General features: G+C 51.8%; 1 protein-coding gene across 1 annotated transcript in view; it reads left to right on the top strand.

Annotated features, from left to right (window-relative positions):
• Positions 1-14,024, top strand: part of LOC116958659 (IgGFc-binding protein-like) — a 70,745-nt gene that overhangs the window by 55,533 nt on the left and 1,188 nt on the right. The window contains exons 25-32 of the mRNA XM_076057298.1: positions 283-554; positions 1,311-1,510; positions 3,576-3,714; positions 4,157-4,341; positions 5,306-5,409; positions 7,062-7,361; positions 8,436-8,532; positions 11,835-12,018. Of these exons, the coding sequence (XP_075913413.1) occupies positions 283-554; positions 1,311-1,510; positions 3,576-3,714; positions 4,157-4,341; positions 5,306-5,409; positions 7,062-7,361; positions 8,436-8,532; positions 11,835-12,018 (1,481 nt within the window). The remainder of the gene's footprint in view (positions 1-282; positions 555-1,310; positions 1,511-3,575; positions 3,715-4,156; positions 4,342-5,305; positions 5,410-7,061; positions 7,362-8,435; positions 8,533-11,834; positions 12,019-14,024) is intronic.

The following is a 14,024-nucleotide window of genomic DNA, read 5'->3' as shown; positions in this document are numbered from 1 at the left end:
GAACGCATCTTGAGCGCTAACCGAGGTCTGCCTGTACCTATGTATGTATATATACACATATCTAATATATATAAATAAATTTCCTATGTATACACTCTGCTCCACCATAGTGCTGTGATCGGACAGAGAGAGACGAGAAAGAGAGAGAGATGAGCACGCCACCTCGACGCTCGGTCCCGAGCAGAAACTTCGAACCGGATTTATTTGGGAGGAGGGGGTGGCGGGGAGCTGGCAGGTGGTGACGACATCCCCCGTGCCTCTCCCTCTCTCTTCCCGTGGCAGCTGCGGCAGCGACTACGGTCGCGTCGTGGACCCGGACGAGCCCAGCAAGGCGAAGGCGTCCCTCCTCTGCGCGCCCCTCAAGAGCGCCGCCTCCCCGCTTGCCGCCTGCTTCCAGGCGGTGCCGCCGGCCCCCTACCACGGCAACTGCGTCTACGACCTGGCGCTGACGGCGCTCAGCGACGAGCTGCGCTGCTCCCACCTGCAGGGGTACTTCGACGCGTGCCTCGGCAGCGGAGTCCGGCCCGGAGAGTGGAGAGAGGCCCTCGGTTGCTGTGAGTTTTTTGTTTTTGCTTCCTTCCGATATTATCATCGCCATCTTCGTCGGCAGCGGCGATCACTCGCGGTCGAGCATGGATTGTCAGGTCGAAATTTATAAAGGGGCAAATGCTCTCAATGGCGTGTTTCTAAAGATAGAGGGAAAAGATGGAGGACCCGGAGAAAAGTCCATGCAGCCACGGGGAGAGAAAGACATGCAAACTCCAAATATACAGGCATCAGGGTTTGGATCCAACCAACGACCTCCTCGGAATCAGAATATTTATTTACACTGCTGGAGGAATCCGATGAGCTATAAAGCTCTTTTTCACAGATGTCCAGTCAGGCGGGTAAGAACGTTACAACAACAAACAATACGAAAACATAACGGAAATGCATGAGTTCAAAAACGGTAAACAAATCACCCAAACACATACATATAAAACTAAACCATCCCCATCCTATCAGACAAAGCCCCGCTGAGGCATTAACATATTTACTACAGTGACCTGGCCACAAGTGATAGCTCAACAAAGTGGCCTGTCATTTGGGGATTCATACAAGCAAAATTAATCTAAATAGTCTAAACGCGTGTTTCTATAACAGGCGAGGTGTTTAACATCTCCTTGCCACTGTGGCGCCCAGGGAGCCGCATACAATGTCTCCTTTCCTGGTTTAAGTTCTAAATGACCGATTGATCCATCCAACGACTTCAATCTCCTTCTCCCCACCTACACCCGCACCCCGCCCCGGCGCCCTCCGCTCCCCGACAGCGCTGAGCTGCCCGGCAAACAGCGCGTACAAGGGGTGCGCGTCGCCGTGCCCGAGCGCGTGCGGCTTCTCCAACGCCGCGTGCCCAAAGAGGCAGGCGTGCGTCGAGGCGTGCGAGTGCAGCCCGGGCTTCTTCCTGCACGACGGAGCCTGCGTGGACGCGGCCAACTGCGGCTGCACCATGGACGGCATCTACCATCCCGTGAGGCCTGGTCCGCTTCATCTGTGCCCAGATCCTAATCGACCATCCCGTGAGGCCTGGTCCACTTCATCTGTGCCCAGATCCTAATCTACCATCCCGTGAGGCCTAGTCTGCTTCATCTGTGCCCAGATCCTAATCTACCATCCCATGAGGCCTAGTCCGCTTCATCTGTGCCCAGATCCTAATCTACCATCTCGTGAGGCCTAGTCTGCCTCATCTGTGCCCAGATCCTAATCTACTGTCCCGTGAGGCCTAGTCCGCTTTATCTGTGCCCAGATCCTAATCTACCGTCCCGTGAGGCCTGGTCCGCTTCATCTGTGCCCAGATCCTAATCGACCATCCCGTGAGGCCTAGTCTGCTTCATCTGTGACCAGATCCTAATCTACCATCCCGTGAGGCCTAGTCTGCTTCATCTGTGCCCAGATCCTAATCTACCATCCCGTGAGGCCTAGTCTGCGTCATCTGTGCCTGGATCCTAATCGACCATCCCGTGAGGCCTAGTCTGCTTCATCTGTGCCCAGATCCTAATCTACCATCTCGTGAGGCCTAGTCTGCTTCATCTGTGCCCAGATCCTAATCTACAATCCCGTGAGGCCTAGTCTGCCTCATTTGTGCCCAGATCCTAATCTACCATCCCGTGAGGCCTAGTCTGCTTCATCTGTGCCCAGATCCTAATCTACCATCCCGTGAGGCCTAGTCTGCTTCATCTGTGCCCAGATCCTAATCTACCATCCCGTGAGGCCTAGTCTGCTTCATCTGTGCCCAGATCCTAATCTACCATCCCGTTAGGCCTGGTCTGCTTCATCTGTGCCCAGATCCTAATCTACCATCCCGTGAAGGCCTAGTCTGTTTCATCTGTGCCCAGATCCTAATCTACCATCCCGTGAGGCCTAGTCTGCTTCATCTGTGCCCAGATCCTAATCTACCATCCCGTGAGGCCTAGTCTGTTTCATCTGTGCCCAGATCCTAATCTACCGTCCCGTGAGGCCTAGTCTGCTTCATCTGTGCCCAGATCCTAATCTACTGTCCCGTGAGGCCTAGTCTGTTTCATCTGTGCCCAGATCCTAATCTACCATCCCGTGAGGCCTAGTCTCTTTCATGTGTACCCAGATCCTAATCTACCATCCCGTGAGGCCTAGTCTGCCTCATTTGTGCCCAGATCCTAATCTACCATCCCGTGTGGCCTAATCTGCTCCATCTGTACCCAGATCCTAATCTACCATCCCGTGAGGCCTCGTTTACTTCATCTGTGTCACATCATAATTCCTCTACTGTCCCTTGAGGCCTTTGCTACTCTGGCATCTTCTCCTCTGCTCTGATCCTAAATAAGTTCTGAAAGACGCCAAATTACGTTTTCTATCCTTTCAGCTCACTCCCGCAACCCCACAGGCACGCTTCCTCCACTAATTTATCATTTTGCAAGTGCCACCAACCGCTGAGTAGGTATACTGGAATCCCTCGCTATTCGCGAAGGATATGTTCCGGAGATGCTCATGAAGAGCAAATTTCGCGGATAATATTACACTACCTTTAAATACATGGAAATTATCATAACACAAACAAAATGTATTATAATCCACATAAAGTAAATACAAATGAACATTAAAGTATTAAATAACGGTTTGTAAATGCACTCACCTTCATCTCGTCAATACTGTATTCCTAAATCCCGAGTCCTAGACCCTGGGTGGTGGAACATAGTGGGCAAAATGAATGTGGTTTGTGTGCATGTGTGCTTGTCCTGTGAGGAGCGGTTGTGTACACGACACTACCCAACGACATCGAGTTTGATTCCCGCTCACGGCTATCAACACTAGTGACGACAATCTGAACTGACCCTGGGCCAACCCTAGGTCGACTCGGCCTCAAATGAGTACCTGGTGTAGCGGTGTGTAAAAACATTGCCACTGGGGAGACGAAGGCGGACGGGCGTGGTGTTGGCCTCCCACCCACTCGTGTGCCACAGTGTCGGCCTTCGTAGGTGCTGCTGCTCGCTAGCAGCACTTGCCCCAATGGTCTGTTAAGGCTACATGCGGGATCGTTGTCCTTTTGTCCTGTGGTGCAGGTGGGCGAGGAGTGGTGGTCATGGGACTGCTCGCACCACTACACCTGCTACTCGCAGTACAACATCTCGGACGAACTTGGTGGGTGCTTGGGCAACGAAGTCTGCTTCCTCAAGGACGGAATGCTGGGATGTCACCCCGGTGGGTCCGCGCACACACACGGCACACATGCACACACCGCTTCGGACACCGAGGATCTCTGTCACAGCCTCACGTCGGTTTCTCTGCTGTCACCCCCTCGCTGTGGAATGCACTCTGACTTTTAAGAAACATCCAATTGAGCCTCTGGCCTTGGCACCTGTTCGGCTCACCCGCGACGACATCACATTTATCCCTCCATTTAAGACCGAAGCAGGATTTCTCCACAAATCTGGCTGTCGCTTGATGATGCTCGTAATTACTGGCAGAATGTCAATGGTATTCGACGCTTTGGAAGGCGACAGAAAGGGCAGCGCTAACGAAGACGCCGACGGTGACGACGACGCTAATGAAGACAATGATGTTGACGCTAAGACGACGGCGACGCTAATGAAGGCGACGACCGATGACGGCTGACGACCCCGTTGCTCTTCTCCCATTTCAGCCGAGCTGGAGCTGTCGTGCCAGGATGAGCGGATGTCGGCCCGCATCCCCAAGGTGCTGGTGGGCAGGCACAACGCAAGCGAATTCGCGCTCAACGACGGCTCGCTCCCGGGCTGCTCGCCGCTCGACGATGGCCAGTTCATCGTCTTCGACATCGGCATCGTGGACTGCGGCGCCGTGTGCCAGGTGCGATGCCTGCGGTAGTGTATAGTGTAGTGTATAGTAGTGTACAGTGTATAGTAGTGTAGTGTATAGTGTAGTGTATAGTGTAGTGTATAGTATTGTAGCATATAGTAGTGTAGTGTATAGTATTGTAGTGTGTAGTAGTGTAATGTATAGTGTAAAGTAGTGTAGTGTATAGTAGTGTAGTCTATAGTGTAGTGTATAGTTGTGTAGTGTATAGTAGTGTAGTGTATAGTAGTGTAGTGTATAGTAGTGTAGTATATAGTAGTGTATAGTGTAGTGTATAGTAGTGTAGTATGTAGCAGTGTAGTGTATAGTAGTGTAGTGTATATTGTAGTATATAGTAGTGTAGTGTATAGTAGTGTAGTATATAGTGGTGTATAGTGTAGTGTATAGTAGTGTAGTGTATAGTAGTGTAGTGTATAGTAGAGTAGTGTTTAGTAGTGTAGTATATAGTAGTGTATAGTGTAGTGTATAGTAGTGTAGTATGTAGCAGTGTAGTGTAGAGTAGTGTAGTGTATAGTACTGTATAATATACTCATAGGTTATTTCGGTAAAGTCACGTACGTAGAAAGAAAATACAAAATAAAATTCAAATAGATCACGACGTACCGAACGCAACACGAAGTGCTCGTCCTCAGGTGAGACGGCTCTTGTTTTGCATTCGAAATGTCGTGATTTTTTTATTTTATTGCTACGTACGCCACTTTACCGAAAGTACCAATGAGTATAGCCATTCCTGCAGTCACGAAAGCTTCAATCCTGCTGTATAATAGTGTCGTGTATAGTACGGCGCGTTCAAGTCAAAACTCAGAAACTCCCTCTCCACCAACCCCACCCTCCCCGCCCAACCCACCCGCCACGCCACTCACGCCACTCACGCCGACGAGACGCACCGAAACCTCGGGGGCGACGTTACCTCCGTAAGTAACTCGTCTCGCTAACGTCACACCCCCCCCTCCACTAGGAGACGGATTCGCAGATGATCTTCTCTCAGACGCTCACCCTCAAGTCGGCCAACAGGAGCCTGCCCATCATCCGCAACTTCAATGACGTCCAGGTCCCACTCACGTACGTGTTACGCCCCCCCGCCCCACGCTCTTACCCCCCGCGACGATGTTTTACATCGTCCATAAATGACGTCACGCACCTGGGGGGGGGGGAGGAGCGGGGTCAGACATTTGTGACGATGTGTGACGAGGGGGCGGGGGTGTTTGAGAAATGTGACGTCACGTCAAAATGCGCAACTTTAAATAAATATGGAATTTTGATTTAAAGCTTTCGTGACTGCAGGTATTCATATTCTTGGTTCTTTCGGTAAAGTCACCACGTAGAAGGGAAACAACCAAGAATATAAATATGGAATTTCTGTATGACTAATTGTAATAACACTCCTACAACATCAGAGTGCAGTGCCACATTAAATACGCACTACAATGACAATAGTTTAAAGCGATTTGAAGCATGTTTCATTTTCAAAATGGAAATATGGTTTTGGGGGGGGAGGGGCAGAGCTTTGTGACGTCATATTTGAGGGGGGGTTCTGACTTTTTGTGACGCCGTCTGACGATGTGGGGGCGGGGGGGGGCGTAAAAAATCGTCCAAAATCGCGTGACATCATTTATGGACGGCCCTAAAGCGAATGCATAACCTCGACCTCTCTGCTCAGAGTGACCACCTCCGCTCTCCCCGCCCGCCATCGGGGAGACAACCTCACTGCTCCGGCCATGTTGACAGGCGACGGACGTGCTCTAGTCTATTTGCTCATTCAGCGCCTCGCTCGCTTCTCATCATCTTATTCTTCTTATTCTTCATCGTCGTATGGCTGTGTGGGGTGGGGGGGTGGAAGCGGCTGCGGTTTGATTGTCGATGTTCTCCATCCATTCGACGGCTTCACGCGGCGAGGCAGAGTGAGTGGTCGCGATGCCACCGCTGCCAGATACGTACATACGGTAACTCCCGCTATCTCTCTCTCTGAACATTCTATCATCTCCACCTTATCTCCACGGTCTCTCTCTGTGAACACCCTCATCTCTCATCTCATCTCCACGATCTCTCTGTGAACATCTCTCATCTCCATCTCATCTCCACGATCTCTCTCACCATCTCTCCGCATCTCTCTCTGTGAACATCCTCATCTCCATCTCATCTCCACGATCTCTCTCTGTGAACATCCTGACTCTCGTTTCTCATCTTAATCTCATCTCCACTGTCCCTCTCTTTCTCTCTCTCTCTCTGTGAACATCCTCATCTCTCATCTCCATCTCATCTCCACGATCTCTCTCACCATCTCTCCGCATCTCTCTCTGTGAACATCCTCATCTCCATCTCATCTCCACGATCTCTCTCTGTGAACATCCTGACTCTCGTTTCTCATCTTAATCTCATCTCCACTGTCCCTCTCTTTCTCTCTCTCTCTCTCTGTGAAACATCCTCATCTCTCATCTCATCTCCACGATCTCTCTGTGAACATCTCTCATCTCCATCTCATCTCCACGATCTCTCTCACCATCTCTCCGCATCTCTCTCTGTGAACATCCTCATCTCCATCTCATCTCCACGATCTCTCTCTGTGAACATCCTGACTCTCGTTTCTCATCTTAACATCATCTCCACTGTCCCTCTCTTTCTCTCTCTCTCTGTGAAACATCCTCATCTCTCGTCTCATCTCCACGATCTCTGCCACCGTCTCGCATCGTCTCTCTCTCTCTCTCGCTCTCCAGGTGTAAGTACGACAAGCGCCGCAGCCTGGCGGTGAACTTCGTGCCGGACACGGGCAGCATCTTCGTGACGGAGACGGGCTTCGGCGACTTCGTCTTCAACATCGAGCTGTACCACTCGGAGCGCTTCGCGCTGCCGTACAAGAAGAGCGAATACCCCGTGCACGTCCAGGAGAACCAGAACGTCTTCGTCCAGCTCGCCGTCAAGTCCAACCTGAGCGTCACGCTCTTCACCGAGAACTGCTTCGCGACCCCCAGCGGGGACCCCCAGGACCCCATCCGATACGACCTCGTCAAGAACGGGTACGCGAAAGCGCCCCCCGGTTTTTTTATCACGTTCGATTACAGTTTTTTAAGTTTCATTCGTAAAAAACAAATTGGGAGGCGGTGTGTGGGGCGCGTGGGGGGGGGGGTTGCGGTGATGCAACACATCCCCGGTACAGAGCGTAAACCGTGACAAAGAGGGAAAGGGGTGGGTGGGTCACGGAAACTTCACGGACAAAAAAGGTCCTAAACTCAGTGCTCCCTGGGTGTTTATGGCAGGTGGGGGGGGGGCGGGGGGTGTAGAAATTGGGGCTCACTGCCCCCACCCAAGTGTGGACCGCGAGTGGGAGCGTGGATTTTTGTTAATAATGGGGGGAAGGGAAGGGAAGTTGAGGGAATAAGAACAAAAATTAAAGGGATAGAAGGGACAGGGAGAGGGGGATGAGGATGGAGGGGATGGAGGGGAAGAGGGAAAAGCGGAGCGCCTCCTCACTCAATAATCGCAATAGGAATCATTGATTTCGACTGGAGGAATCACGTCGACTCGTAACTCTGCGCCGTCACTGGGCAGTGTCCGCTTGCTTTCGTAGCGAGAGAAAGGGACGGTGATGGTAGGGAGGGCGACTCAGATGCTCCAGGAGAGAAGCACAGAAGAGCGGGAAGGCACAACGAGTCGGCGCAAACCAACAGTTATTGCCCAAAGCTCTGCAGTCCTCTGTATATTCGGGTGTTTTCCTTTGGCCAATTAATAACGAGCGTTTGCTACGTGTGGGAGGAGACTGAGGAAACCGGAGCACCCCGTGGGAAAGCCACGCGAGCGAGCGAGCGAGCGAGCGAGGGGGAGAGGCAGGGGTGAAGGAACAGGGCAGGAAGCAGAGAGGCCATGCAGCAGAGCACCTGGTGTAGCGGTGCACAGTGAACATTGCCACTCGAGAGACAAAGGTGGCCGGGCGTGGTGCTGGCCACCCACCGCCGGACGTGCTATGCAGGTCTCCGTAGGAGTGCTGCTACTCGCCGCTAACAGCACTTGCCCCAAAACAGTCTGTGTGAGGCTACAAGGGGAGATCTTTGTCTTTGTATGTTATCGCCCCCCCACCCACCCCCACCCAACAGCTGTGTGCTGGACTCGACGTGGAAGAGCTACAGCAGCTTCCTCAAGAAGAACCAGTTCAGCTTCACCGCCTTCGCCTTCGTCGGGGAGTTCAAGCAGGTGGGCGCGCGAGACGTTGGGAGTGCGTCGTGTCAGCCGCGCGTGCTTTACTGGGCGGGGGGCAAATCCCCCGCCTCGTTGCCACTCGCCGGTCGCACTGCGCTGGCTGTGAGCGATAGCCGTTGCGCGGGGGGGGCGGAGGGGTCGATACTCATTGGCTGTTGCCCTCATGATGAGGGCAACAGCCAATGGACAACGGAGGCTCTGGACACGTGCGACCGGAAGCTGATCCACCACCCCGCCTTCAATTAAGTTACCAAAAAATACAATGTGATAGAACAAACTAAGCCTTTGCCGGAGGCCACTGTGAGGTTGGGGACAACCGTCTACGATATCTCCTGGACAAACCCCCATTTCATTTTGTGGAGCCAGGAGGTTGAAGCCCCCCCCCCCCCCCCACGTGGGGTCCCTCCATTAGTAGGAAACCATTGCAGGTGGCCGCGTGGAATGTTCAAACGCCCACCGCAGAGAAGAAGCTGCCACTCCTCTGTCGGGAGCTGGACCGGTACCGCCTGGACCTCTGTGGAATACGGGAGATCCGGTGGGCTCCAGTCACTACGTGGGGTGGACAATCTTCCACTCGGGAACAAAAAATTGCCAAACAACAGGCAGCCACTGGAACAAAAAAATGAAGGGAGCATGGGAGTGTATCACGGAAGTGTGGGAGGCTATGAGTCCCAGGCGACTGTTGGCTCATCTCCTCATCAATGGGAGATGAGGAATGGTTGTGGTGGTGGCTTATGCCCCCACTTAATATTAACATCAGTGGGGAAGATGCCTCCTATGACCTCCTATTACAGGTGCTGGCTAAAATATCCCCTTGGGAAAGAATGAGCAGGTTTACCGGAGCCTTCGCGCGGAGGTTCGGAGAGCCGTATGGCTCTCCGAAACCTCCGGGCACTAAGTCTGTAGCTATCTGAACGGTTACAATTATTTTAACTTCTCTCAATTTCGATGGATTCTCTAATTAGTCTTGGCCAGTAGTAACTAGTTTTGCACATAACTTCAAAATGAACGAAATCAATTGAGTGTCCTTGTTGACACACGTGTCCTGCCCCTGCTGACAAGTTGTATTTAGGAGTATTTAGTATTTATTTTGTCATTTTAGCCTCGTGCTGATCATTTGTCCTGTTTGCCCAATATAGCATTTGCTGTAATTACTGGTCAATTAGAGAATCCATTGAAATTGAGAGGAACAAGAATAACTTTAATCGCTCTGACAGCTACCGGCTTAGTACGGCCTGGATGCGTATTATTAAATAATACACATTACATTTTGATTTAAAGAATTACTAATCTACAACTCATTACTAATCATAACCAATGACTGATTACTAATCGATTATATAATTACAATACCCCCCCCCCTCCGCCTCTAATCACTGCACCTGATATGAGTTAAGTGATGACGTCACCCTGCTGCTGCTCTATATAAAACCGGGAGCAAGCGAGGGCTTTACCATTCTGGCGAATTGCCCGATGATGCTGGATGTATTTACCAGCGAAACGTCGTACTCAAACTGTAAATGTGGATTCACTCTTCAACACACCGGTGGGCTAAAGTAGTGAATTATTTGTCTTGTCAACGTGATACTTTTTTTGCTGATTGGCCGTGTCGGGTGGTGGAGGGTTACGACACATTTATAAATAAACGCAATCTAACCCAAAAACCTTTTATTATGAATAATATTGGTCGCGAAAGCCTACGAGTTAAACTGACACACCCTCTGTTGATAGCTTTGGTAATACATTTTTTTGTACCAGATATAAATTTTTGTATTGTATGTACTGTGCCAAATCTGACTCAGATGTTTTGCAAAACTTGTTACAACTGGCCAAGACTTAATAAGAGAATCTATCGAAATTGAGAGAAATAAAAATTATTGTAACCGTTCGCATAGCTACAAACTTCGCGCAAGATGAGCGCACAAGTGACGTCATCACATCTACCCCTCTACATTTTGATTTAAAGCTTTCGTGACGGCAGTAATTCATATTCTTAGCTCTTTCGGTAAAGTCACGTTGAAGGGAAACAATTAAATAATAAAATATTTTATTTTATTGTTTGATATATATTTTATTATTTTATTGTTTCCCTTCAATGTGACTTTACCAAAAGAGCTAAGAATATCTACATCTCTTTTTAAGGAACGAAACAGGAGGACATCTCCACAAATCTGGCCGTCGCTTGATGAAGCTAGTTGTTGTAATTACTGGCCAAACGTCGTACTCAGATCGTAAATCGTGTGGCTTGGCTCTCCAACACACCAGTGTGCTCTGTACTAGTATACTAGACTATACACTACTATACACGACACTAAACACTACACTATGCACTAGTGCTGTACTCGTGATGAATTGGCCATGTTCTGTTTATGTGACGAACCTTTATAATTGGCTGTCGGGTGGTGGCGGGTTTAACGACACATTTATATATTTACGCGATCTAACCCAAACCAAGCTTTCCATGGCTGTACTGGAGGAATTTCCGTCTAGTACAGATACAATGGGAAGCTGATAGATACCTGAGTGCGGTCGAAGGATGGCTCCCCATTGGTAAAACGTGTCATGTCCGCCAACCATCTGGCGATTGCTGCTCACTCTCAGGAGTTGGACGCTCTGCTGCTACACCGTGTTTCCAGGTGTCTCTGCGCTGTGACGTGCTGGTCTATGTGTGTGTTCACACTGACCCATATATCCCTCCCACCCCCCGTGTCCCCCCATGTCCCCATAACCCTGCACTGCAACGTCACTGACCCGTGTGTACCCCCCCCCCCCCCGTCTCTCCCACCCATGCCCCACCCCACTCCCCCAGGTGTCCCTGCATTGCGACGTGCTGGTCTGTCTACACTGACCCACGTGTCTCCCCCCCACCCCCGTGTCCCCCATCCCCCCCTCCCCACCACCCCACTCCTCAGGTGTCCCTGCACTGCAACGTCACTGACCCACGTGTCCCCCCCCCACTCCTCCCCCCCACTCCTCCCCCCCCCCCAGGTGTCCCTGCACTGCAACGTCACTGACCCACGTGTCCCCCCCCACTCCTCCCCCCCCAGGTGTCCCTGCACTGTAACGTCACTGACCCACGTGTCCCCCCCACTGCAACGTCACTGACCCACGTGTCCCCCCCACTCCACCCCCCCCCAGGTCTTCCTGCACTGCGACGTCACTGACCCACGTGTCCCTCCACTCCTCACCCCCCCCCCAGATGTCCCCCCCACTGCAACGTCACTGACCCACGTGTCCCCCCCACTGCAACGTCACTGACCCACGTGTCTCCCCCACTCCCCCCGCCTCCCCCCCAGGTCTTCCTGCACTGCGACGTGCTGGTGTGCAAGGCGGGCCAGGCGGGCACGCGCTGCCAGCAGGGCTGCGTGAACAGCGCCCGGCGCAGGAGGAGCGCCGTCGCCATGGGGGAGATCGTCGAGTCGGCGGTGCACACCGTGTCCCGCGGGCCGCTCGTCTTCGGTCAGCGCGCACGCTCGGCCGGTAACGGACGCTCGAACATCGCCGACCCAGCCGGTGCAGGGCCTAGCCCGCGAGATGTAAACGTCCACGTGATGGGCAGCTTTGTTGGTAGGACGGGGATGGCTTAGTTTTCGTATTTGTACGTGTTTGGGTGATTTTGTTTCACGATAATGCCGATTTATAACGCGCGCAATTTTCACTCGCCCCGAAGGCAACGACCCTTGAGGCGCGGAACGCAGCTCAGAGATCCGCTCAAGTAAAAGTGAAATATAAGGAGATTTTTTTTTTGAGAAGGCGCTTAAAGGTTGCCAAAGAGTCAAGCGCTGCGAATGTGAAAGGAGGGGGAGCGGGTGGGGGGGCATTCGAGGTGTAGGAAGCGGCAAGACAACGAAGAAATGACGCATGGCGGTCGTGGCCCTGACTCTCTCTCTCTCTGGTGTCGAGAGTAACTCCCGGGTCGAGCCTTGGAGAGCTCCGATTGGTGGTTTGGGAGCGAGGCGTCAGGTGGTCCGAGAGGTTACGGAGGGCGGACCAGTCCTGTAGGCATCGTGACAGAAGCGAGCGATTTTGAAGGTGATTCTGATGGGGATTTGGGAAGCCAGAGGAGGTTCTGGAGAGCAGAGTCGTAGGTCAGACGCGGTTGGTGGGAGGTGAGGACAATGCGCGCCTGGTGGGTTTTGCAGTCGTTGGAGTGTCCTCAGGTTGTTTCGTGAGGGCCGGGTGAGTGCCGGGCTGCAGTCATCGATGCGCGAACCGATGATGCTGCACGGCACGTTCGTTTGCGACGTCTGTGGTGATGAGTGGTAGATACAGTTTCCGATGACCAGGTTGGTGTGAGTTGTTGAACGACAGGGTGGAAGTCCATGGTGGGCACCCAGAAATTTGAGATGGTCGGTCAATTTAACAGCAGACCCAGCGATTAGGAAGGATGGTTGCAGGCGGTGAAAATGGGGCGGCTCTTGTCTGTGACCGATGAGGATCGCTTCAGATTTGCGAGCGTTGCGCGAGAGACCGTGAGGCCAGGGCAGTGCTGGGGTGTGCGAAAGAGCGGTCGGGAAGGCGTGCGAGCCCCAGCGGTGTCAGGTGGGGGGTGAAGGCGGCATGAAAAAAGTGTCGTCGGGCGTACGAGTGACGGTGATTTCCCGAAGCTATCGATGAGTCGTCCGATGGGTGATGCGTGGAGAGAAGCGGTCCGAGAACGGATCCCTGAGGGACGCCCGCAGCCCGTCGTGAAACAAGGCGGTGAAAAGTTGCCAAATGTAATGGCGGAGTACTCTCCCAGAGACGAAAGATTTTATCCGGCTGACAACCACACCAGTGATGCCGAAAGCGGAGATGTCAAGGAGTCAGCGATATGCAGGATTCGATCGAGGACGCAAGCGGGGGCGGCCAAGGCAGAGCACGCTTTGCGATAAGCCGATTTGACGAGGACAGAAGCTTGGAGGTGGGGTGATGTTGGGGCTTTAGCTGTGCGAACACAGGGCGCTCAAGCAGCTTAGAGAAAGTGGACAGGTTGGTGATGGGATGATAGTATGATGGGGGGTCGTGGTTTAGGTTGGGGGGGGGGGTTTCAGCATATATATAATGAGGGTTATTTTGGCCCAGTCTTAAGAAGAAGATGGGGAAACAGCCGGTAGAGAAAGAAGCAATTTGTGATATTCCATAGATTTAGTTGCAACAAAACAGGTGTTAAGACGTTAAAACCCCAAACTGAAACCTTTTACAAGGAATCGTGAAACCTATTATCATATTTTGGTATTGGCAAAGGAGGTCCCATGATGTTTTATCTATGTTGATAGTGATGGTGACAGTGATGATGTTGGTGATGATGATGTTGATAGTGATGATAATGTTGACAGTGATGATAATGATGTGCATAGTGATGATGTTAATGATGTTAATAGTGATGTTAATAGTGATAGCGATGATAATGATGTTGACAGTAGTGATGATGGTGATGATGTGATGGTGACGATGATGATGACGATGCGATGGTGACGATGATGATGATGTGATGGTGACGATGA

This window comes from Petromyzon marinus, chromosome 80, assembly GCF_048934315.1.
Source record: "Petromyzon marinus isolate PM22_M1 ecotype Great Lakes invasive population chromosome 80, UKy_Petmar_22M1.pri1.0, whole genome shotgun sequence".
Lineage (NCBI taxonomy): Eukaryota > Metazoa > Chordata > Hyperoartia > Petromyzontiformes > Petromyzontidae > Petromyzon > Petromyzon marinus.
This window is presented reverse-complemented; position numbering and strand designations above follow the sequence as displayed.